The sequence below is a fragment of the Melanerpes formicivorus genome, unplaced genomic scaffold, assembly GCF_026170545.1.
Source record: "Melanerpes formicivorus ecotype bairdi unplaced genomic scaffold, bMelFor1.0.p_v2 SCAF_166, whole genome shotgun sequence".
NCBI lineage: Eukaryota > Metazoa > Chordata > Aves > Piciformes > Picidae > Melanerpes > Melanerpes formicivorus.
The window spans coordinates 392,589-417,401 of NW_027142518.1; the positions used below are offsets into that span (position 1 = coordinate 392,589).

The window sequence follows — 24,813 nt, forward strand, 5'->3', positions numbered from 1 at the left end:
GAGCAGAGCAGAGGGGCAGAATCCCCTCCCAGTGCTGCTGTAGCTGAGAGGTGTCCCTGGGCATGGTGGGGAGCTTGGAGGAGATGAGCTCTGAGCTTCCTTCCAGCCTGAGCTGTTCTATGAGAGCTCATAACTTCTGCACTGCTCCCTACTGCTGCATTATCTTTAGATTTCAGAAGGCTGGGTTTAAGCCTTCTGTTGTTTATGGTCTGTCTGCAGAGCATATGAAGAACAGATTATTCCTCTCCCTTTTCAAGCCCACTCCTACCATGCCTCTTAATGTTGCAAACTGTCACTTAAACGTCCCTGCTGCAAGCCTTGGGAAAATGAAAGATGAGACAAATTATCTTCAGGAATCTGTGGTAGCATTTACTGACTTGATCTTAAAGGTCTTTTCCAACCAGAAAAACACTGTGACACGATAGAGAGCCATGCAAATGGTGCATTGGAGAAAGAAAGCCATATGGGTGAGATTCTTAGGGAAGGGGGAGAAAAACTGTAAAATCCAACAAGGCCAAGAGTCTGGCATCTGGGAAAGAGCAACCCCATGGAGCAGGATGGGTTGGGGACTGAGCTGTTGGAGAGCAGCACAGGGGAAAGGGACCTGGGGGTGCTGGTGGGCAGGAGGATGCCCCTGAGCCAGCAAGGTGCCCTGGTGGCCAAGAAGGCCAAGGGCATCCTGGGCTGCATTAGAAGGGCTGTGGTCAGGAGGTCAGAGAGGTTCTCCTGCCCCTCTGCTCTGCTCTGGGGAGGCCACAGCTGCAATCTTGTGTCCAGGTCTGGGCCTCTCAGGTCAAGAAGGAGCTGAGGGAAGTGCTGGAGAGAGTCGATGGCAGAGCCCCCAAGCTGCTGCAGGCAGTGGAAGATGTCCCTGTGAGGCCAGGCTGAGGCAGCTGGGGCTTGGAGCTTGGAGCAGAGGAGCCTGAGGGCTGCCCTCAGTGCTGGGGCTGAAGATGTGCAGGGCAGTGTGGGGAGGAGGCAGCCAGGCTCTGCTGAGGGATGTGCAAGGAGAGCCCAAGGGGCACTGGGTGTCAGCTGGAGCAGAGGAGGTGCCAGGGGAAGAGGAGGGAAAGTTTTTGGCTGTGAGGGTGCTGGAGCCCTGGAGCAGGCTGCCCAGAGAGGTTGTGGAGTCTCCTTGTGTGGAGGCATTGCAAAGGCAGCTGGCTGTGTTGCTGTGTGAGCTGCCCTGGGTGCTCCTGCTCTGGCAGGGGTCTTGGCCTGGCTGCTCTCTGCAGCTCCCTTCCAGCCCCTCACACTCAGATTTTTGTGACCTATAGGCTCCACTGTCTTCAAAACAACCAACCCCAACCCCCCCAAGCCCAGCCCCTCTCTAAGGGAATGAATTCAGTCCATATCTTGCTGAGGAGAAAATGTTTCTTACTCCCTGAGCCACAGCTGAAGGCCATGGGGGCAGGATGGTTGTGTGGTTGCCATGCTGCTGCCTGTCTGGGGCTGAAGGGGCTCAGCACCTAACCATGAACACAATTTCATTGCTGAATGCTTCATCAGGAGGCAAAGAGAGAAGTTGGACTCTTGGATGGCTGCTTCTGTCCTCTGAGACTTCTCCAGCTGCCCTTTTCCTGCAGCCTGCTCAGTGTGCTGGCCTTCTGTCTGCTGTGGCTTTGGATCTGAATTCCTGCAGCTAGCCCTGCACAGGAATCCCTCTCCAGTCTTTTCCAGGGTTTTTACACAGAAAATCAATTTCCTATGGGCAGTGTCAAAAATGTGAAGGTTAATAGTCCATGGAGATGTCTCTCATCATTTTTAGCAAGCTTGGGGAAAAAAACAAACCTGACCTTCTTGTGGGAGCTGAAGTCAATCTGTCCTCTTGGTGTGCAGTAAGGACAGTTAGTTACCTCTGCAAAAGGCCAAAAGGTTTTAGAATCACAGAACTGTCAGGGCTGGAAGGGACCTCAAGGCTCATCCAGTCCCAACCCCCCTGCCATGGCCAGGGACACCTCACACTACAGCAGGTTGCTCACAGCCACAGCCAGCCTGGCTGCAAACACCTCCAGGCAGGAGGCTTCCACCACCTCCCTGGGCAACCTGAAGGTTCCCTGGGGAGCCTTCTGTTCTTGCAAGGCCTAACTCACAGTGAATCTGTGGGATCAAGTTGGTTGCAGATGACAAGGGGTCAAACACAGGGGATGCCTGAAGCTCTCTGGGGAGGCTGTGGCTGCCTCCTCCCTGGGGGTGCTCAAGGCCAGGCTGGATGAGCCCTTGAGCAAGCTGGGCTGGTGGGAGGTGTCCCTGCCCATGGCAGGGGGGTGTTGGAGCTGGCTGATCTTCAAGGTGCCTTCCAGCCCAACCCATTCCATGACCCTGTGAACTAAGAGTGAGGCACAGGGTGTTTTAAAAGTCATTTTCCCTTGCTGTGGCAGTGCCTATAAAACCTGAGAGAGAGTCTGATGGATGATGTCAGAGAACAGGAGCTCACTGCTTTGGTTGAGGAATGAAATGTGCCTGTGGGTAAGCACTGAGCTTGCTTTCTCTCTCTAAACTATTTCTGTTTCTAGGGGCTGAAAATAATTTTTCTGTGTGTTACAGAACAATTTTCTTACAAGTCAGCAAGGCTAAGAAGTTGAAGAAACAGAGAAAGGAAAACCATCTGTGCTCATCAGGAGTGAGCCCACAGCAGTGCTGAGAAGCAGCTCACTGCTGGAGGGATTCTTTTAGTTTCTTTACACCATGGTGAGCCAGCAGACACCAGGGGCCTGCAAGGAGCCTGCAGAGGGACTGCTCCCAAAGGCCTGCAGGGACACCACCACAGTAGCAAAAGTGGTTAACAGCTACAGAGTGTTCTAGAAGACACAGGGAGGAGCCAGCAAGGGGCACTGGCAGCACCAAAGCAGCATGGCCAGAGCTGGAGAGAGAGGATCCTGCCCCTCTGCTCTGCTCTGGGGAGACCTCACCTGCAGGGCTGGGGCCAGCTCTGGAGCCCTCAGCACAGGAAGGACATGGACCTGATGGAGAGGCTCCAGAGGAGGCCATGAAGATGATCCAAGGGTTGGAAAGCCTCTGCTGTGAGGCCAGGCTGAGGGAGCTGGGGGTGTTCAGCCTGCAGAAGAGAAGGCTCCAGGCAGACCTCACAGCAGCCTGCCAGCACCTGAAGGGGCTCCAAGAAGGCTGCAGAGGGACTGTGCCCAAAGGCCTGCAGGGACAGCAGCAGGGGCAAGGGTTTGAAAGGAGAGCAGAGCAGCTGGAGATTGGCTGTGAGGAACAAGTTCTGCCCCAGGAGGCTGCTGCAACACTGCAACAGGCTGCCCAGGGAGGGAGCTGAGGCTCCATGGCTGGAGCTGTTGAAGGTGAGGCTGGAGAAGGCTGTGAGCAAGCTGCTGTGGTGGAGGATGTCCCTGCTGAGTGCAGGGGGTTGGACTGGATGCCCTTTGGAGCTCCCTTCCAACCGTTCCATGGTTGTGCTTGGTTGAGGGGTCAGACATGGCAGCAGACCTCAAACTGGTATTTTTCCCCTGCAGCTGTGCAAACCCCAGCAACATGGAAAGGAAAAATGAGTAAAATAAGCAGTATCTTAGCTCAACTCCCCTCTTACCTCCCCTCCTTGCCTCCCCTCCTTGCCTCCCCTCCTTGCCTCCCCTCCTTGCCTCCCCTCCTTGCCTCCCCTCCTTGCCTCCCCTCCTTGCCTCCCCTCCTTGCCTCCCCTCCTTGCCTCCCCTCCTTGCCTCCCCTCCTTGCCTCCCCTCCTTGCCTCCCCTCCTTGCCTCCCCTCCTTGCCTCCCCTCCTTGCCTCCCCTCCTTGCCTCCCCTCCTTTCCCCCTCTCCTTGCCTCCCCTCCTTGCCTCCCCTCCTTGCCCCCTCTCCTTGCCTCCCCTCTTACCTCCCATCTTGCCCCCTCTCCTTGCCTCCCCTCCTTGCCTCCCCTCCTTGCCTCCCCTCCTTGCCTCCCCTCCTTGCCTCCCCTCCTTGCCCCCTCTCCTTGCCCCCTCTCCTTGCCCCCTCTCCTTGCCCCCTCTCCTTGCCTCCCCTCTTGCCTCCCCTCTTGCCTCCCCTCTTGCCCCCTCTCCTTGCCTCCCCTCTTGCCCCCTCTCCTTGCCTCCCCTCTTGCCCCCTCTCCTTGCCTCCCCTCTTGCCCCCTCTCCTTGCCTCCCCTTTTGCCCCCTCTCCTTGCCTCCCCTCAGCCAAGCCCAAGAGCAGGGCTGCAGTGCCACCTAAATAAGGCCTCAGGCATGTGAAACAAACACTGCTGCTTTTTGACTGAAGACCTGATTTCTACAGCCCCCTGGACCTGAGCCACAGAGCAGAAGCACAGCAATAATGTCTCTTCTGTCTGAAATATTTCCCTCTTAGATTTCCTCATGCTTTTTTGGCAGCTGTCAGTGATAAGAACAACTGAAATGTAGCTTTCTGCAGTGAAGTGAAGCTGAAGGCACCCCAAGCTGCCAGGGGTTTGTGTGGCAGCACCCTTGGCAGGTAGGGCACTGTTTGGTAGGTGGGACTGAAGGGGAGCATTGGGTACAGGGCTTCCCTTCTTATCTTGCTGCTTAGGCTTCACAAAGTGGCTGCTGTAAAGCTGCTAAGCCAACAGATTCCTGTGCAGGAGCACTGAGGGAATTAAAAGCTTAAGTGTTTCTTGCACTCTCAGGGGTTTACATGATGGAGGCAAGGAAAATGGGGGAAAGAGTCTCTAGTTAAGTACTCTTGTTCTTAGTTAGGCTCCAAGCTACCACAGCAGTTAAACCTGGGAGCTCTCAGCTTGTGAGCTTGCCTGCTGCATGTGCCTGGGGCTGCAGGATGTGAAGCTCAGAGAGAGAAACCTTTCTGAACCCTGCAGCTCTTGGACAGCATTTCCAGTTCAGCCATGCAAGGAATCATAGAACCAGAGAGTTGTCAGGGTTGGAAGGGACCTCATGGAGCATCCAGTCCCAACCCCCTGCCATGGCCAGGGACATCTCACACTACAGCAGGTTGCTCACAGCCACAGCCAGCCTGGCTGCAAACACCTCCAGGCAGGAGGCTTCCACCACCTCCCTGGGCAACCTCTGCCAGGCTCTCACCACCCTCATGGGCAACAACTTCTTCCTCACATCCAAGCTCAATCTCCCCACTTCTAGTTTTGCTCCACCCCCCCCAGTCCTATCATTCCCTGACCCCCTCAAAAGTCCCTCCCCAGCTTTCTTGGAGCCCCCTTCAGATCCTGGAAGGCCACAAGAAGGTCTCCTGGGATCCTTCTCCTCTCCAGACTGCACAACCCCAACTCCCTCAGTCTGTCCTCACAGCAGAGCAGCTCCAGCCCTCTGCTCATCCTCCTGGCCCTTCTCTGGACACCTTCCAGCACCTCCAGATCCTTCCTGGCACAGAGGCTCCAGACCTGGACACAGAGCTGCAGCTGTGGTCTCAGCAGAGTGGAGCAGAGGGGCAGAATCCCCTCCCTGGCCCTGCTGGCCACACTTCTCTTGCTGCAGCCCAGGCTCTGCTTGGCTCTCTGGGCTGCAAGTGCTCACTGCTGGCTCCTGTTGAGCTTCTCCTCCCCCAGCACCCCAAGGCCTTTTCTTCAGGGCTGCTCTCCAGCCAGTCCCTGCCCAGCCTATATCAGTGCCTGGGATTGCCCTGGCCCAGCTGCAGGACCTTGCCCTTGATCTTGTTGAACCTCATGAGGCTGTCCTGGGCTCCAGCCTGTCAGTGATTCAGAGTTTCTCATTTCTTGGCTGTTAATGCCCCAACTTAGAGGCTGCTTATTTTAATGCAGCTCCATTATTAGGACAGCTCTCACAGCAGGCAAGGTGCTCCCAAATGTTAGCTGCAAGGCTTCTGTGACTTTCAGAGGACTTGGTGGAGTTAATCTAGCCAAAACCAGACAGTCATCTGGACACATTGCTACATGGGAGAATAAAAAGGATCTGTAAGAGCTTGTCCCATGCAGCTTTGCTACAGGATCTGCTCATTTTTAGCTGCAGTGCTGCAAATGGAGCCTGGGCACCAGGACAGTGAATGAACCATTTAGCAATCCCTTTTTTTATGTCCTTTTAAAGTGCTTGGTTTGCTTTCTTGTTCTGCAGCTCTGGTTAAGCTTTATATGGAGGCAGAAGCCTTGAAGTGAATGATTGCTTACAGTAAATGACAGGATACCAAAACCTGAGCCTGTGTTGCATGTCAGCTCGTGTCTTGGAGCCAGCAGCCTCTCTCTCTTCTCCAAGCTCTCTCTGCCTTATACATTGCACAATGAGTCCTTGCAGAGCAAGGGTGGGTTGGCTTGAAAGGGACCTTAAAGATCATCCAGTTCCAACCCCTGCCATGGGCAGGGACACCTCCCACCAGCCCAGCTTGCTCAGGGCCTCATCCAGCCTGGCCTTGAGCACCTGCAGGGAGGAGGCAGCCACAGCCTCCCTGGGCAATGTTTCTAGACAGCTTTAGGCATGTCCTGTGTTTGTCCTCCCCACCTGCAGCACTGCCTCCAGTTCTGGGGCCCCCAGCACAAGAGGGACCTGGAGCTGCTGGAGAGGGTCCAGAGGAGGCCACCAAGGTGATCAGAGGGCTGCAGAATCTCCTCTGTGGGGACAGGCTGAGAGAGTTGGGGCTGTTGAGCCTGGAGAAGAGAAGGCTGCAAGGAGACCTCAGGGCAGCCTTCCAGTACCTGAAGAGGGCTACAAGAAAGCCAGGAAGGGACTTTTGCCAAGGGCTGGGAGGGATAGGATGGGAGGGAATGGATTGAAGCTTGAGGAGGGCAGATTGAGACTGGAGAGGAGGAAGAAATTCTTTGGAGTGAGGCTGGGGAGGCTCTGGCACAGGCTGCCCAGGGAGGCTGTGGCTGCCTCCTCCCTGGGGGTCTTCAAGGCCAGGTTGGATGTGGCTGTGAGCAAGCTGGGCTGGTGGGAGGTGCCCCTGCCCCTGGCAGGGGAGTTGAACCTGGATGTGGCACTTGGAGCCATGGCTTAGTTGTCAGGGGGTATTAGGTCATAGGTTGGACTCGATGATCTCTGAGGTCATTTCCAACCTGGCTGATTCTGTGATTCAGTTTGATCCCACAGATACTCTGTGAGTTAAACCCTGGTCTGTAGGCCTCAGCATCTGAGTGCCTCTGGGCAGCCTGATCCAGCCGAGGGTGTCCCTGCTGACTGCAGAGGGGGTTGGGCTGGATGAGCTTTGGGGGTCCCTTCCAGCCCAGCCCATTCTGTGGCTCTGTGATTCTGTGTCTTGTCTCTGGCTGCTTATCATCTGAGATGAAGAGCTGGTTCATGTCTAATTGGGCAGAGATGTGTGGGTGCAGGCAGTGCTGGCTGCAGGGCTTGCACCCCCTGAACAAGCAGCAGGGCACTTGCTGAGAAGGGAAAAAAGAAGTAGAGAAATGAGTGGTTTGGGGTTTTTTTTGGCCTGGAAGTGTAAATGTGCCATTAATTGTCCTGAGGTTTGCTGTTGGGCACTCTTGGTGTGCTTTCAGCTGTGAAAATGCCTGCAAATGGGACAGGTCATGAAGTTCTGCTGGCACAGCATCTGAGAGTGAAGCTCCTGCACTGTTTCCTTCTTGTGGTTGCAGAGAAATGTGGAAATAATAAAGCAGCTGTTGTGGAGGCAGCAGCAGCCTGCTGCAGTCCTGGCTGTGGGCCCTCCTGGGGGGCCTCTCAGTGGTGCCAGCAAGTGAGAATGGCCTTGGTTTGCCTGCTGCTCCCCCAGCCAGGCAGTGTCCTGGGGCAGGGCCACCGCGTGAGAGCAGACTTGCTTCAGGGCAGAGCTGGTCCATGCCCCCAGTCACCCCCACAGCTCTCTGTTGGGCTCTGCAGCAGATCCCTGATTCTCTTAGAATCATAGAATCATCAACCAGGTTGGAAAAGACCTCAGAGAGGTCCAACCTGTGACCTAATACCTAACACCCCCCTGACAACTAAACCATGGCTCCAAGTGCCACATCCAGTCTCCTCTTGAACACCTCCAGGGATGGTGACTCCACCACCTCCCTGGGCAGCACATTCCAACGGCCAGTCTCTCTTGCTGGCAAGAACTTTCTCCTCACCTCCAGCCTAAACCTCCCCTGGCACAGCTTGAGACTGTGTCCTCTTGTTCTGGTGCTGGCTGCCTGGCAGAAGAGACCAACCCCCACCTGGCTACAACCTCCCTTCAGGGAGTTGGAGACAGCAGGAAGGTCTCCCCTGAGCCTCCTCTTCTCCAGGCTAAGCAACCCCAGCTCCCTCAGCCTCTCCTCACAGGGCTGTGCTCCAGACCCCTCCCCAGCTTTGTTGCCCTTCTCTGGACACCTTCCAGCAGCTCAACATCTTTCCTAACCTGAGGAGCCCAGAACTGGACACAGGACTCAAGGTGTGGCCTAAGCAGTGCTGAGCACAGGGCACAATGACTTCCCTGCTCCTGCTGGCCACACTCTTCCTGATGCAGGCCAGGATGCCCTTGGCCTTCTTGGCCCCCTGGGCACACTGCTGCCTCATGTTCAGCCTCCTGTCAACTACTGTCCTAAGCTGGGGAGCCCAAGAACAAGCTACAATGAGGCTGGAAGGCTCTTCCAGCTCAGCTGCTTCTGTGCTTTCAGGAGCATGTGGAGCAGCAGTGCCCTCAGCCAGTGCTCTCCTTGCCCAGCACTCTCTGGAGAACCATCAGCCCTCACACCACACCTCAGACTTCAACCCCAGAGCAACCTCAGGCACCCTTCTCCATCAGCTGAGCTCTTCTAACTGTTCCAGAGGCAAACATTGGCAGCAGAGGCTTTTATCAGCAGCTTATCTCAAGCCTGTCAAACACCTGACCTGCTTCACCCTGTGCTGGTGTTTGCAGACTCTTTGATCTGCTGGTTGCAGACAAGTTTTGCTGCATTCCTGACCAGGTATTTCTGAAGGGATCACTGTTCACAGGCCTGTAACCCTACCTGGAGCCCAGGGCTCTCTACTTATCCATTATTTAAAGAGAAGGAAGGCACAACATAGCCTGGATGCAGGAGGATTGCTGCCTGGGGATGCAGCAGGAGGAGGAATGTGCTGGAGCTGGTATGTCCCAGCTGTGCAGAGGAAGAGGCTCTGTTATGGGTTAGGTTCTTCAGCTCTGCACCATCACACCAGTGGTAATTCCCAGAACCACAGAATGTTAGGGCTTGGGAGGACCTTGAGAGATCATCCAGTCCAACCCAGCTTTCTTGTAGCTCCCTTCAGGTACTGGAAGGCTGCTCTGAGGTCTCCCTGGAGCCTTCTCTCCTCCAGGCTGAGCAGCCCCAACTCTCCCAGCCTGTCCCCACAGGGGAGGTTCTCCAGAACCAGGAGAGAGGAGCTGCTCTCCTGCTGACAGCTCCAAGCAGTGGTGTGAAAGGCTGTCAGGAAGGACCCCAAGACCCTCTCCTGTAGCTGTACAAGGAAAGTGATAAGAGAAACTGTCTGTGCCTGCAATTGATCTGGATTCATAGATTCATGGGATGGGCTGGAAAGGATCTTAAAAACCCTCCAGTTCCAACCCCCTGCCATGGGCAGGGACACCTCCCACCAGCCCTGGGACCTGGGGGTGCTGGTTGAGAGGAGGCTGAACATGAGGCAGCAGTATGCCCAGGGGGCCAAGAAGGCCAAGGGCATCCTGGCCTGCATCAGGAAGAGTGTGGCCAGCAGGAGCAGGGAAGTCATTGTGCCCTGTGCTCAGCACTGCTGAGGCCACACCTTGAGTCCTGTGTCCAGTTCTGGGCCCCTCAGTTTAGGAAAGATGTTGAGCTGCTGGAAGGTGTCCAGAGAAGGGCAACAAAGCTGGGGAGGGGTCTGGAGCACAGCCCTGTGAGGAGAGGCTGAGGGAGCTGGGGTTGCTTAGCCTGGAGAAGAGGAGGCTCAGGGGAGACCTTCTTGCTGTTTACAACTCCCTGAAGGGAGGTTGTAGCCAGGTGGGGGTTGGTCTCTTCTCCCAGGCAGCCAGCACCAGAACAAGAGGACACAGTCTCAAGCTGTGCCAGGGGAGGTTCAGGCTGGATGTTAGGAAGAAATTCTTCCCAGCAAGAGAGATTGGCCATTGGGATGTGCTGCCCAGGGAGGTGGTGGAGTCACCATCCCTGGAGGTGTTCAGGAGGAGCCTGGATGAGGCACTTGGTGCCATGGGTTAGTTGATTAGATGGTGTTGGGTGATAAGTTTGACTGGATGATCTCAAAGGTCTCTTCCAACCTGGTTAATTCTTTTTAATCAGGCACTAGCTCTGTGTTCAGTTCCTACACTTGAATTCTTGCAATGGAAATGAGACCTGCCCATGGTGTCTGAGAGGTCATTGCTCTTGGAGCCTGCAGTGGAAACTTGTTTGGAGCGAGCTAGGGAGGGCTGGAACAAGGTCAGACTGTGCTGAGAAAAACTGCTTCATGTTGGGACGTCTTGAAGGAGCAGGGACAAAAATAACAGTGAGTGTCAGTCCACAGAGCAGAGCCTGGAGAATGAGCTCCAGGGTCTGCTTGGTGCTGCAGCATCTCCAGATGCAAAGCTTTTGTGCCTGGAGATCACTGGGAGAGTGGGAATTGAAGCCAGGCAGTCCTCTGAGCAATCCACATCTCCAGTGTTCAGTTCCAGTGCTGCTGAGTTGGGGATCTGTTTGTGGTGCTGCTTGGGTTGGGGTTTTGGGGTTTGTGGTGGGTTCAGCCATACTGTCCCAGCACTGTCTCTTTCTTAAAGGCACAGCCTCAAATGGTCACAGGGTTGTTTGGGGTTAGTTTGGTGTTTTTAAAGCATCATTTTTACAGTCATAGAAAAACTTCTGGCCCTTCAGAAGGCTGAGCAGGCATCTGGGGCTTGCTCTTTCTCCCTTTCATGTGACTGCTTGGGAGATAAGGTTGACCTGTTGGGGAGCAGCACAGGGGAAAGGGACCTGGGGGTGCTGGTGGGCAGGAGGATGCCCCTGAGCCAGCAATGTGCCCTGGTGGCCAAGAAGGCCAAGGGCACCCTGGGCTGCATTAGAAGGGCTGTGGTCAGGAGGTCAGAGAGGTTCTCCTGCCCCTCTGCTCTGCCCTGGGGAGGCCACAGCTGGAATCTTGTGTCCAGGTCTGGGCCCCTCAGGTCAAGAAGGAGCTGAGGGAAGTGCTGGAGAGAGTCGATGGCAGAGCCCCCAAGCTGCTGCAGGCAGTGGAAGATCTCCCTGTGAGGCCAGGCTGAGGCAGCTGGGGCTTGGAGCTTGGAGCAGAGGAGCCTGAGGGCTGCCCTCAGTGCTGGGGCTGAAGATGTGCAGGGCAGTGTGGGGAGGAGGCAGCCAGGCTCTGCTGAGGGATGTGCAAGGCCAGCCCAAGGGGCACTGGGTGTCAGCTGGAGCAGAGGAGGTGGCAGGGGAAGAGGAGGGAAAGCTTTTTGGCTGTGAGGGTGTGAGAGGGCTGGAGCAGGCTGCCCAGAGAGGTTGTGGAGTCTCCTTGTGTGGAGGCATTGCAAAGCCAGCTGGCTGTGTTGCTGTGTGAGCTGCCCTGGGTGCTCCTGCTCTGGCAGGGGCTTGGCCTGGCTGCTCTCTGGAGGTGCCTCCCAGCCCCTCTCACCCTGTGGTGCTGTGTGAAGGTGCTGCAGGGCCTGTACAGCTGTGTTTTAAGGCAACCTGCTCAAATCCTGCTGTTTGAGGACTGGGTGAGATCACACACAGCACTGACCCTACAGCTTCTCATCCTTCTCTGGCAGCTGTTGTGTTTTTTCTCCCCATGATGATATGAAACTGGTGAAATGAACTTCTTCTTCCTTAATTGGCAGATGACCTGTGTAATTGTTTCACTTGAGTGCTTAGTCCTTGCAGCAAATTTAGACTTGGGTTTAGTCCACTTTCCATCATGTCCTTGCCTTGCAAGCTGTTAGCACATCCCATTTCTGCTAGCTGTGGTGATCATCCTGAGGCTCCTCTTGGCAAGCAGGATCTGCAGCCTGCCACCATGAAAGCAATCCTTTCCAAGATGTTCTTCATCAGACTTCCCTTCTCTCTTTGGCTGTCCCTGGGGGATTGCAGTTTGTCTGCTGAAGAATTGCAGTGGCAATTGAGTGTGAGGAGCTCTGTGTTCAAATCCCTGCAAGCTGTTTCTGGTTTGCCTAGCAGTGTGTGAGCTGAAAAAAAAGCCACAGTTCTTCCCTTGCCAGTCTGCTGACTGGGGTGAGGCCCACACTGACAACAGGAGAGGACAGAAAGGATTTGGTTTCAAGCAGCAGTTGAATGAAAGCAGACCTGGTGGTTCCTCTATATTTCAAGGGATGTTTTCATTTAACCTCCTTCCTGAGTGCTCTTTGTTGTATCAGAGAGACTCTAGTTTCAGTGTGAACAAATATCATAGGATCATGGAGTGGTCTGGGCTGGAAGGGAGCTCCAAAGGGCATCCCTGCACTCAGCAGGGACATCCTCCAGCAGAGCAGCTTGCTCACAGCCTTCTCCAGCCTCCCCTTCAACAGCTCCAGCCATGGAGCCTCAGCTCCCTCCCTGGGCAACCTGTTGCAGTGTTGCAGCAGCCTCCTGGGGCAGAACTTGTTCCTCACAGCCAATCTCCATCTGCTCTGCTCTCATTTCAAACCCTTGCCCCTGGTGCTGTCCCTGCAGGACTTTGGGCACAGCTCCTCTGCAGCCTTCCTGGTCCTGGCAGGCTGCTGTGAGGTCTGCCTGGAGACTTCTCTTCTGCAGGCTGAGCAACCTCAGCTCCTTCAGCCTGTCCTTGCAGCAGAGCTGCTCCAACCCCCTGGTAATTTTTGTCCCCCTCCTCTGGAGCCTCTCCATGTGGTCCATGTCCTTCCTGTGCTGAGGGCTCCAGAGCTGGCCCCAGCCCTGCAGCTGAGGTCTCCCCAGAGCAGAGCAGAGGGGCAGGATCCTCTCTCTCCAGCTCTGGCCACACTGCTTTGGATGCAGCCCAGGCTGCCCTTGGCCTTCTGTGCTGCCAGTGCCCGTTGCTGCCTCCTGCTCAGCTTCTCCCCCACCAGCACCCCCAGGTCCTGCTCTGCAGGGCTGCTCTCGATCTCCTCATCCCCCAGCCTGCATTGATAATGAGGACTGCTCCAACCCAGGTATTTCAGGGACATATAGCTTTATTCCAAAGTTCTCTTTATTGTATGAGATAAACAGTCCAGTTTCAGGTTGATCAAAAACCCTGTCACAGGCAATGCCTTGAATTCAGATGGAGCTTGGAGACTTGATGGTGCAAGCTAGCTCCATTGCATCCCTGCATATCAGTGCCTGGAATCTGCCTGGGGGCAGGCTGTGTGCACTGACCCTTTGGAAAGCAAGCCCAGGCACCAGAACCATGATGCAGCATTCAGCTGAAGCTGCTGTGGAAGTCTGAGCAGGCAGCATGTTGTGGGGATTTCATTTTGGATAAAGCCTAATCTGCCACCTCCTTCTGTGCTTGCTGGAGAGAGGAGCTGCTTTCCTGCTGACAGCTCCAAGCAGTGGTGTGAAAGGCTGTCAGGAAGGACCCCAAGACCCTCTCCTGTAGCTTTACAAGGAAAGTGATAAGAGAAACTGTCTGTGCTGCAATTAATCTGGATTCACAGGATGGGTTGGGTTGGAAAGGATCTTAAAAACCCTCCAGTTCCAACCCCCTGCCATGGGCAGGGACACCTCCCTCCAGCCCAGCTTGCTCAGGGCCTCATCCAGCCTGGTGCTGAACACCTCAAGGGAGGAGGCAGCCACAGCCTCCCTGAGCAACCTGTGCCAGAGTCTCCCCAGCCTCACTGGGAAGAATTTCTTCCTCCTCTCCAGTCTCAATCTGCCCTCCTCAAGCTTCAATCCATTCCCTCTCATCCTATCCCTCCCAGCCCTTGGCAAAAGTCCCTTCCTGGCTTTCTTGTAGCCCCCTTCAGATACTGGGAGGCTGCTCTGAGGTCTCCCTGGAGCCTTCTCTTCTCCAGGCTCAACAGCCCCAACTCTCTCAGCCTGTCCCACAGGGAAGGTTCTGCAGCCTTCTGATCATCTTTGTGGCCTCTCCAGCAGGTCCAGGTCCCTCTTGTGCTGAGGGCCCCAGAACTGGAGGCAGTGCTGTAGGTGGGGTACTGCCTGAACTGCCATTGTGAGAGCTCTTAGTAAGCACAGTTCCCTGTGACTCCATAACCTCTGCTCCAGGAATGTTTTCCTTGATGCTTTACTGACCTTGTGATTTCAGCTGGAAGCTCCCCAGCTGCTTCAGAGCAGCAGTCTTACCCAGCAGTGCTCCTCAAAAGCTTAACAACTACCTACCTGGCTCTGATGTACTAAGGGGAAGTGGACAGCAACGTCCTGAGTTGAAACAAACCTGCTGGAGAGGGTCCAAGGGAGAGCCATGAGGATGCTTAGGGGACTTGAGCATCTCCCCTGTGAAGAGAGACTGAGAGCCCTGGGGCTGTCTAGTCTGGAGAGGAGAAGGCTGAGAGGGGATCTGATCAATGCCTATCAATAGCTGAGGGGTGGGGGTCCAGTGGAGGGGGCCAAGCTCTTTTGGGTGGTGTGCAGTAATAAGACAAGGAACAACAGGTTCAAACTTGAACAGAGAAGCTTTCAGCTGAACATGAAGAGAAACTTTACTGTGAGGGTGTGAGAGGGCTGGAGCAGGCTGCCCAGAGAGGTTGTGGAGTCTCCTTGTGTGGAGGCATTGCAAAGCCAGCTGGCTGTGTTGCTGTGTGAGCTGCCCTGGGTGCTCCTGCTGTGGCAGGGGGCTTGGCCTGGCTGCTCTCTGCAGCTCCCTTCCAGCCCCTCACACTCTGTGACAGCAAGCATTTGGCATTCAAAAGGAGTTGTTTTTCCCCCCCTGCCTCTGCTTGCAGGGAGCTGTTTCCATTCCCTGGGAGAGTGGAATTAACCCCCTGGTGTGTGTTCTCTCTCAGATCACAGAGGTGTGTGGTGCCAAGCGTGTGGGATACTTTGGGCCTGCCCAGTTCTACCTTGCTTTGAAGCTAATTGCAGCAGCACAGTCTGGCTTCCCAGTGCGAATTGAGAGCATTAAGAATGGTAAGTAGCAAACTTCTGCTTGCAGTGCTCTGGGCACTTGTTCCTGACTTCCTGTAAGGCCTCTCAGCTCTCTCTGGTGGGAAGCTCTTTTCTTTCTTCTAGCATGCCTCTAAACCAGTTGGATTTCCAGCCCTTCCTCCTGCCATGCAGGCTGAGTGCAGAGTGCTTGCCTGTGGCTTTGGTGGAGCTCAGCAATGTTGGCTGAGGCAGTCAGTGGCACTGGGCTGGAGCTCAGTCTTTGGGTTACTTTGACTTGAATCATAGAATCATAGAATCAATAAGGTTGGAAGAGACCTCAAGGATCATCAAGTCCAACCTGTCACCCAACACCTCATGACTACTAAACCATGGCACCAAGTGCCACATCCCATCCCCTCTTGACCACCTCCAGGGATGGTGACTCCACCACCTCCCTGGGCAGCACATTCCAATGGCCAACAACTCTCTCTGGGAAGAACATTCTCCTCACCTTCAGCCTAAACCTCCCCTGGCACAGCTTGAGACTGTGTCCTCTTGTTCTGAAGGTGCAGACCAGCTCCTGGTGGCTTTCTTGAGCAGGTGAAAGGACTCTGCCCAGCCACTCTGTTTCTTATTCCCTCTTTTATACCAGTTACTTCAGGTAAAGGAGGGCAGATGGAGATTGGAGATTAGGAGGAAATACTTTAGAGTGAGGGTGGTGAGAGTGTGGCCCAGGCTGCCCAGGGAGGCTGTGGCTGCCTCCTGCCTGGGGGTGTTGAAGGCCAGGCTGGATGAGGCCTTGAGCAGCTGAGTGGAGCTGAGAGGTGTCCCTGGGCATGGTGGGAGAGGGTGGAGGAGCTGAGCTCTGAGCTGCCTTCCAGGCTGAGCCATTCTGTGCCTCACAGAGTGGCAGTGTCCCTCTCCTGCTGCAGAGCGCAGGTGTGAGCGGGGACCTGCTGCCCCAGCTGGCTCCCCGGGGCCTGGCTGTGCTCGCTGGCCCCTGCCGCTCTTCCTTGGCTCCTTCCCCGGGGCAGCGGCGAGGGTGCTGCCGATCCTGGCTGGTGAATTCGGCAGCCCCCCACGTTCTGTGGGAATCTGCTCCTGTCCCTGCAGCCAGCCTTTGGGAGGCAGGAGACGAGCCTGCTGCTCGCCTCAGCCCTGCCGTGCACACGGCTGGCTTCTTCCCGCCCTGCTGGCGCTGAGCTCCTCAGTGCAGCTTTGTGCAGCGCCCGCATTTCCTCTCGGCGCACAGAATCACCGCTGGAGCTGCAAGCATCACAGCAGGCCAGTGCTGCTCTTGGATGGATAAACCTCCAAGGTGGCTCTGCTCAAAGCCCTTGCAGTGTTGTGCAGTCTCCACTGACCTTTTCCCTCTCCCTCTCTCCCTGCAGAGCTGCCCCTGCCGCGGTTCCCGGCGCTGAAAGCTGACAGCGAAGCTTGGTATGGGACCCCTGCAGAGCTCCATCCAGGGAAGTTTCAGCTCCCACAGGCAGCCTTGGAAAAAAACTCCTACAAAAGGGCAGATGAAGGGGACAAGCAGGTAACAGGCTGCTCTGCTGCAGGCCAGGGTGGTGTTATTCAGGCTCCTTTTTGGATCTGGCCCTGGAAATGATGCCTTCAGGTGTGCTGACTCAGTCGTGCAGTACTCAGCAGGAGAGGAACTCCTGGCACTCAGATAAGGTCCACTGGGGCTGTGTTCTGCTCTGGTGCATCCCAGCTGCAGCCCTGAAGAGAACTTTACTATCTGAGCTTGCAGAAAGCTCTCAGCCTCTGGGTTGAGGGAGCTGGGGGTGTTCAGCCTGCAGAAGAGAAGGCTCCAGGGGCACCTCAGAGCTGCCTGCCAGGAGCTGAAGGCATCCTGCAGGAAGGCTGCAGAGAGACTTTTGCTGAGGGGGTCTGGAGCCAGGCCAAGGGGGAATGGTTTGGAGCTGAGGCAGAGCAGGGTCAGAGTGGAGCTGAGGCAGAAGTTGTTGAGTGTGAGGGTGGTGAGAGTGTGGCCCAGGCTGCCCAGGGAGGCTGTGGCTGCCTCCTTGCTGGGGGTGTTGAAGGCCAGGCTGGATGAGGCCTTGAACAGCTGAGTGGAGCTGCGAGGTGTCCCTGGACATGGTGGGGAGCTTGGAGGAGATGAGCTCTGAGCTCCCTTCCAGCCTGAGCCATTCTGTATATATTCTAAGTTGTTTCAGTGTTGTCCTCCTCCTTATCCCAGCACTGATTCTTGGAGAGGCCCTTGGGATGGGAGCAGTAGAGGAAAGTGAGTGATTGCTTGTGGCTAATGTGATCCTTAGTCACTACAGAAATACTCAGTTGGAGAAGAGGTTGAACCATGAGCCACTGTTTCTGGGTGGAATAAGGCCACCAAGAGGCTTCCTTCCATTCCAATCTCCCCCAGAGGAAATCTGCTGCTCTTTTGTCCTGTGTGTAGCATCTTCCCAGGAGCCCCTGTTCTGAGCTGCCAATCCAACGGAGCTGGCTAAGGCAGCTTTGTGTTGCCTGAGTTCAGGGGAGCTGAGAGTGCTTACTCACAGCCAAGCAGCTTCACAGCACCACCTGGATGTGCATCCCTTTCCCCAGGCCTGGCAGCAGCTCCTCTGGTGTCACATCAGTGCCTGCTGGCAGGTGCTCTTATCTTCCCAGAACATTTATCACACAGAGTGTTGGTGTGAGCAGCAGTTCCAGCCTGAGGTCAGCCAGCAGGAAGGAGCTGATGAGGAGATGGATGAGGGGAATAACGGGAAGAGGAAGAAAAGCATGAATGCCTCTCTGCCTGTGTCTGCTGATGCTGAAGCAGAGCAGTGCCCTCAAGCCCCTGCCTCATTCCAGGCTGTGTGTCATGGTGCATTCTGCTTTTTATTCAGCAGACTGTTGGAGGATCACTTCCTCTGCTTAATCTCTGCCAGTCAGGGGAAAGAGGAAGCTTCAGGATGGCTCCCCAGTAATGGCTGCAAATCCCCAGCGTGTTTAAAGTACTGATTCAGAGGTTTAGTTTAATTTCTTGATAAGTTGTGTTTCTCTTTTTGGGCATGAGGAATGCTCCCCCACCAGGACTGCAGGCACACTTAATACATTCAAAGATGCCTGCTCACATGAAGCCTTCTCAAGGTAATTAATCATAGAATCACAGAATTGGCAGGGTTGGAAGGGACCTCAAGGAGCATGGCCTTAAAAACCTCCAAGGATGAGGTTTCCACCACCTCCCTGGGCAACCTGTGCCAGTCTCTCACCATCCTCATGGGGAGCAACTTCTTCCTGATGTCTAATCTAAACCTCCCCTCCTCTAGCTTGGATGCATCCCTCCCCCAGTCCTGTCACTCCCTGACACCCTCAAAAGTCTGTACTGCACCCCAGGCTGCTCTTACAGCATTGAGCCTACACATGGCTGTAGCCCCTCAGCAGCATCAGCATCACCTCAGGAATGACAAAGCAAGCAACACAGAACCATAGAATTGTTAGGGTTGGAAGGGACCTCAAGGAGCAGCCAGTTCCAACCCCCCTGCCATGGCCAGGGACACCTCACACTACAGCAGGTTGCTCACAGCCACAGCCAGCCTGGCTGCAAACACCTCCAGGCAGGAGGCTTCCACCACCTCCCTGGGCAACCTCTGCCAGGCTCTCACCACCCTCCTGGCCAACAACTTCTTCCTCACATCCAAGCTCAATCTCCCCACTTCTAGTTTTGCTCCATTCCCCCCAGAGATAGTGATGGAACCAGAGGGAGCAGCCTCAGGCTGCACCAGGGGAGGGTTAGGCTTCAGTTCAGGAAAATGTTTTTCACTGGTCAGGCTTTGGCACAGGCTGCCCAGGGAGGTGGTGGAGTTACCATCCCTAGAGGTGTTTGAAGGTCATTTAGATGTGGTGCTTGGGGGTATGGTTTAGTAGTGAACTTGGTGAAACAGGGTTCATGGTTGGACCTGGTGATCTCAAGGGTCTTTTCCAAGCTGAATGATTCCATGAGTCAGAGATATGCTTCTTGAGGTGTCTCTGAAAGTGAAATATCTTAAGCTGTTGACTGCAGGCTTTGCTGTGGCATTGCCATTCTTGATTGCCTGGCTCAGGGCAATCCCAAGCACTGATACAGGCTGGGCAGGGACTGGCTTGAAAGCAGCCCTGAAGAAAAGGCCTTGGGGGTGCTGGGGGAGGAGAAGCTCCACAGGAGCCAGCAGTGAGCACTTGCAGCCCAGAGAGCCAAGCAGAGCCTGGGCTGCAGCAAGAGAAGTCTGGCCAGCAGGGCCAGGGAGGGCATTCTGCCCCTCTGCTCCACTCTGCTGAGACCACAGCTGCAGCTCTGTGTCCAGGTCTGGAGCCTCTGTGCCAGGAAGGATCTGGAGGTGCTGGAAGGTGTCCAGAGAAGGGCCATGAGGATGAGCAGAGGGCTGGAGCTGCTCTGCTGTGAGGACAGACTGAGGGAGTTGGGGTTGTGCAGACTGGAGAGGAGAAGGCTCCCAGGAGCCTTCCAGGATCTGCAGGGGGCTCCAAGAAAGCTGGGGAGGGACTTTTGAGGGGGTCAGGGAGTGATAGGACTGGAGGGGATGGAGCAAAAGTAGAAGTGGGGAGATTGAGCTTGGATGTGAGGCAGAAGTTGTTGGCCATGTGGTTGGTGAGAGCCTGGCAGAGGTTGCCCAGGGAGGTGGTGGAAGCCTCCTGCCTGGAGGTGTTTGCAGCCAGGCTGGCTGTGGCTGTGAGCAACCTGCTGTAGTGTGAGGTGTCCCTGGCCATGGCAGGGGGGTTGGGACTGGCTGCTCCTTGAGGTCCCTTCCAACCCTGCCAGTTCTGTGAGTCTGTGGTTCATGGAGGGCTTGATGCCAAGTTCTCTCTTTTGGTTTGTGAGAAGCCTTTGTTGGGAATAAGGAGCCCCAGGGAGGAGCAGCCTCTGGCCTGCTCTTTGTCCTGCTGTGGGCATTCAGGCTGCCATGCAGGGTTACCTGGTTGCCTTGCTGTCATCTCAGAGTTCCATTCTGTGTTGTTTCTGGCACAGGAAGCCAAGTCCCCACCACTGTCTCCAATCTGCTCACCTCCTGCTTCTCCATCTACTTACCAGAGAATGGCCTTGAGTTATGGATATGGCAAATCAAGAAGTGGGCTGGAGCAGCAGCATGGAGGTAGGGCAGAAACTGAGATGTCCACCTTGGCTACTTCTGGGGTTTAAGTTTTGGGGGTTGGGGATTTTTGGGTCCTCAGATGCATCCAAATTTCAGATGCAGCTGAGAGTCAGCCTTCAGATTTGAGTAGTTCATTAGAGCTGTGTTTGGCAAAACAGCTCAGGCATCTAAGTTTGTTTTCATTGCTCAGTCATGGTTGCTCTCTGGTAAGTTGGATTTGTGTGGCCTTGCCCCCAGGCAAATGGTAACTCCCAGTCTCTGACAAGACTACCTGCAGTCATCCCAGAGACAAAGCCTTTGTGAGTCATGAAGTGCAACAGGGCCAAGGGCAAGGGCCTGCACCTGGGTCAGGGCAATCCCAAGCACAAATCCAGGCTGGAGGAGAAGGCTTTGGGGGTGTCACAGAGTCATAGAATCCATAAGGTTGGAAAAGACCTCAGAGGTCATCAAGTCCAACCTGTCACCCAGCACCTCATGGCTAACTAAACCATGGCACCAAGTGCCACATCCAATCCCCTCCTGAACACCTCCAGGCATGGTGACTCCACCACCTCCCTGGGCAGCACATCCCAATGGCACATTACTCTTTCTGGGAAGAACTTTCCCCTCACCTCCAGCCTGAACCTCCCCTGGCACAGCTTGAGACTATGTCCTCTTGTTCTGGTGCTGGGTGCCTGGCAGAAGAGACCAACCCCCACCTGGCTACAACCTCCTTTCAGGGAGTTGGAGAGAGCAAGAAGGTCTCCCCTGAGCCTCCTCTTCTCCAGGCTAAAATGGTTTGGGTTGGAAGGGAGCTCCAAAGCTGCTTCAGTCCAGCCCCCTGCACTCAGCCGGGACATCCTCCACCAGAGCAGCTTGCTGTCAGCATTCTCCAGCCTCACCTTGAATACCTGCAGGGATGGTGCCTCAGCTCCCTCCCTGGGCAACCTGTGGCAGTGTTTTTCTTGGAAGTGTTGGAAGCTTTTGCCCAGCAGTGTTGCCTCCCCTGCAAGGGCTCCTGGAGGCTTCCCAACTTCCTTCCTGTGTTGTTTTCTGAAGTCAGAAGTTACTTGCACAGCTATAAAAATGGGTATCAGTAGGGGATAAAAGCACTTAGGGAAGTGAGGGACTTAAGGGGGGGATCATTTATGAGGCCCTCCTGAGCTCACTTCTCATCAAGAGTCTTTCAGATCCTGTCTCATGTAGCCTGGCACTGCAGTGGTACATTCTAAGCAGACTGGCAGCAGAAGGCTTTCAGCTCCCTCAGAGTTTGCAAGTGATTTTCCTTGGTGTTTTGGTACTTGACCTATTTTTAAAACCTTGTTCTTAAGTGTGCTGCTGTGTCACCACTCACTGTACTTGCTGCAGGGGAAGGCAAGAGACTCTGTTTAGCAGAAGAAGGAATTGTTACTCTGCTTTCCTAACTGTACCCCAAGCACTGATGGATGTGGGGCAGGCTGTGGATGTAGTCTGCCTGCACTGCAGCAAGGCCTTTGCCACCATCCCCCACAGCCAGCTCCCGGCCAAGCTGTCAGCCCCTGGCTTGGCCAGCAGCACTCTGAGCTGGGTTAGGAACTGGCTGGAGGCTGAGCCCAGAGAGTGGTGGTGAATGGTGCCACAGCCAGCTGGCAGCCAGGCACCAGTGGTGTCCCCCAGGGATCAGTGCTGGGCCCCAGCCTCTTCAATAGCTTTATTGATGATCTGGAGGAGGGCATTGAGTCCATCAGCAGTAAATGTGCAGATGACAGCAAGCTGGGGGCAGGAGTTGATCTGGTAGAGGGCAGGAGAGCTCTGCAGAGGGACCTTGCCAGGCTGGACAGATGGGCAGAGTCCAAGGGCAGGAGATTGAACACATCCAAGTGCCAGGTTCTACACATTGGCCACAGCAACCCCAGGCAGTGCTCCAGGCTGGGGTCAGAGTGGCTGAGAGCAGCCAGGCAGAGAGGGACCTGGGGGTAGTGGTTGAGAGTAGGCTGAACATGAGGCAGCAGTGTGCCCAGGGGGCCAAGAAGGCCAAGGGCATCCTGGCCTGCATCAGGAAGAGTGTGGCCAGCAGGAGCAGGGAAGTCATTGTGCCCTGTGCTCAGCACTGCTGAGGCCACACCTTGAGTCCTGTGTCCAGTTCTGGGCTCCTCAGTTTAGGAAAGATGTTGAGCTGCTGGAAGGTGTCCAGAGAAGGGCAAGAAAGCTGGGGAGGGGTCTGGAGCACAGCCCTGGGAGGCGAGGCTGAGGGAGCTGGGGTTGCTTAGCCTGGAGAAGAGGAGGCTCAGAGGAGACCTTCTTGCTGTCTGCAACTCCCTGAAGGGAGGTTGTAGCCAGGTGGGGGTTGGTCTCTTCTCCCAGGCACCCAGCACCAGAACAAGAGGACACAGTCTCAAGCTGTGCCAGAGGAGGTTCAGGCTGGAGGTGAGGAGAAAGTTCTTGCCAGCAAGAGAGACTGGCCATTGGAATGTGCTGCCCAGGGAGGTGGTGGAGTCCCCATCCCTGGAGGTGTTTAGGAAGAGCCTGGATGAGGCACTTGGTGCCATGGTTTAGTTGATCAGATGGTGCTGGGTGATAGGATGGACTCGATGATCTCCAAGGTCTTTCCAACCTGGTTAATTCTATTCTATTCTAAGGGGTGAGTCCTGTGTTGGGATAGCCAGCAGGAATGAGGGAAAGGGTAGGAAGAGCATGTGGAACGTTAGGGAGTTGCTGGTTGAGAGCATTGGCAAAGGAAGGGGTTTTAATTTATTTAACTTTTTTCAGCTCAGCTGGATTGTTTCTTACTTGTGACTCATTCTTGTGCTTTATATGGCCATGAGGACAGAAAATGTGTTCCTCTCTAAGGCATAGCATAATTCATACAGAATAACATATGGAATTCATATGTAATACATGATATATATGCACACAGTATGTCAACATAGACTCCAGTGTGATAAACAATGATTGCTGCCACCTAGCACTATGGAACTGGCTGTTTCTGCCAGCAGTGGCTGAAGAAGGGCATCCTGCCCCTCTGCTCTGCTCTGCTCTCCTGAGGTCTCACCTGCAGGGCTGGGTCCAGCCCTGGAGCCCTCAACACAAGAGGGACCTGGAGCTGATGGAGAGGCTCCAGAAGAGGCCATGAAGATGATCAGGGGCTGGAGAACCTCTGCAATGAAGCCAGGCTGGGAGAGGTGGGGCTGTTCAGCCTGCAGAAGAGAAGGCTCCAGGCAGACCTTAGAGCTGCATTTCAATGTCTGCAGGGGACCTGCAGGCAGGCTGGGGAGGGACTGTTCAGAAGGGGCTGTGGGGACAGGACCAGAGGCAATGGTTTGGAACTGGAGCAGGGCAGAGTCAGGTTGGACATCAGGAGGATGTTCTGCACAGTGAGGCTGGGGAGACACTGGAACAGGCTGCCCTGGGAGGTGCTTGAGGCTCTGTCCCTGGAGCCATTCAAGCTCAGCCTGGATGTGTCACTGGGCAGCCTGCTCTGGCTGGAGCTGTCCCTGCTGCCTGCAGGGGGTTTCACAGGATGCCCTTGGAGGGTCCCTTCCAACCCAGTGCCATCTGTGAAACATCTCTGCAGAGGAGTGATGTGATGTGATGTGAAGCACAGGTGTGTGGCTGGAATTGTGTTGCAGAAGCCAAAGTGTGCTTTGGCACTGTGGTGGCAGAGTCCCTGCTGGGTGCTTGCCAAGCTGGCCTTGGAGGTGGTGGGGCTGGGGTCACAAGCTGGATCCTTAACCTTGTCATATTTCACAGTATCACAGTATCACAGTATCACTTAGGTTGGAAAGGACCTCGAGGATCATCGAGTCCAACCTGACACCGCAGACCCCATGACTAGACCATGGCACCAAGTGCCACGTCCAATCTGCCCTTGAACGCCTCCAGGGTCGATGACTCAACCACCTCCCTGGGCAACCCATTCCAATGCCGAATGACTCGCTCGGTGAAGAACTTCCTCCTCACCTCGAGTCTGAACCTCCCCTGGCGCAGCTTGAGACTGTGTCCCCTTGTTCTGGTGCTGGTTGCCTGGGAGAAGAGGCCAACTCCCTCCTGGCTACAACCACCCTTCAGGTAGTTGTAGAGGGCAATAAGGTCACCCCTGAGCCTCCTCTTCTCCAGGCTAAACAATCCCAGCTCCCTCAGCCTCTCCTCATAGGGCTTGTGTTCAAGGCCTCTCACCAGCCTTGTTGCCCTTCTCTGGACACGCTCAAGTGTCTCAATGTCCTTCTTAAACTGAGGAGCCCAGAACTGGACACAGTACTCAAGGTGCGGCCTAACCAGAGCAGAGTACAGGGGCACTATGACCTCCCTGCTCCTGCTGGCCACACTATTCCTAATGCAGGCCAGAATGCTATTGGCCCTCCTGGCCACCTGAGCACACTGCTGGCTCATATTCAGGTGGCTGTCGATCAGCACACCCAGGTCCCTCTCTGTCTGGGAGCTCTCCAGCCACTCCGACCCCAGCCTATAGCTCTGCATGGGATCTCCTTTAGCCTAGTAGAGTCTTTTTTGTTGCTATCTTATCATCTGTTCTTTGTCTTTAATGTCTGTAGCTCCTTATGAAGTCAGGCACTCTGCTCACCAGCAGGATGGACCAGGAAGCTATGGAGCCAAACCTGCCCTTGCCTGTTCAACTCTCAGCAGGGTAACCACTGCATGGATTTATTTACTTCTGCCACTAATAACAGGGAGGTTGTCTGTTTTACTTCTTAGGGAGGCAGGAGAAGTCTCACTTCAAAAGTGAACAGTGTTCCCTGTGGGTGCTTTTTTTGGACTTGGGGCAGAAGTGTGCTTTGTGGTATGTGGAGAGCAATCAAACCCCAAAGTGGATGGGAAGAGGACCTTAGAGATTCCAATGAATTCAGCTGCTGAAGCAGAATGAGAAGCACCCAAATAGGAAGTTCTTTACAATGAGAGTGGTGAGATCCTGGAACAGGCTGCCCAGAGATGTGTTGGAGGTCCCTGGAGACA

The 24,813-nt window shown here is 55.0% G+C and overlaps 1 protein-coding gene across 2 annotated transcripts in view; it reads left to right on the plus strand.

Moving 5' to 3' along the window:
• Positions 1-24,813, plus strand: part of REPS2 (RALBP1 associated Eps domain containing 2) — an 84,132-nt gene that overhangs the window by 15,958 nt on the left and 43,361 nt on the right. For both annotated transcript variants that reach the window (XM_068169172.1, XM_068169173.1), the window contains exons 2-5: positions 14,710-14,833; positions 16,183-16,331; positions 19,764-19,887; positions 24,396-24,487. In XM_068169172.1, coding sequence (XP_068025273.1) covers positions 14,710-14,833; positions 16,183-16,331; positions 19,764-19,887; positions 24,396-24,487 — 489 coding nt within the window. The remainder of the gene's footprint in view (positions 1-14,709; positions 14,834-16,182; positions 16,332-19,763; positions 19,888-24,395; positions 24,488-24,813) is intronic.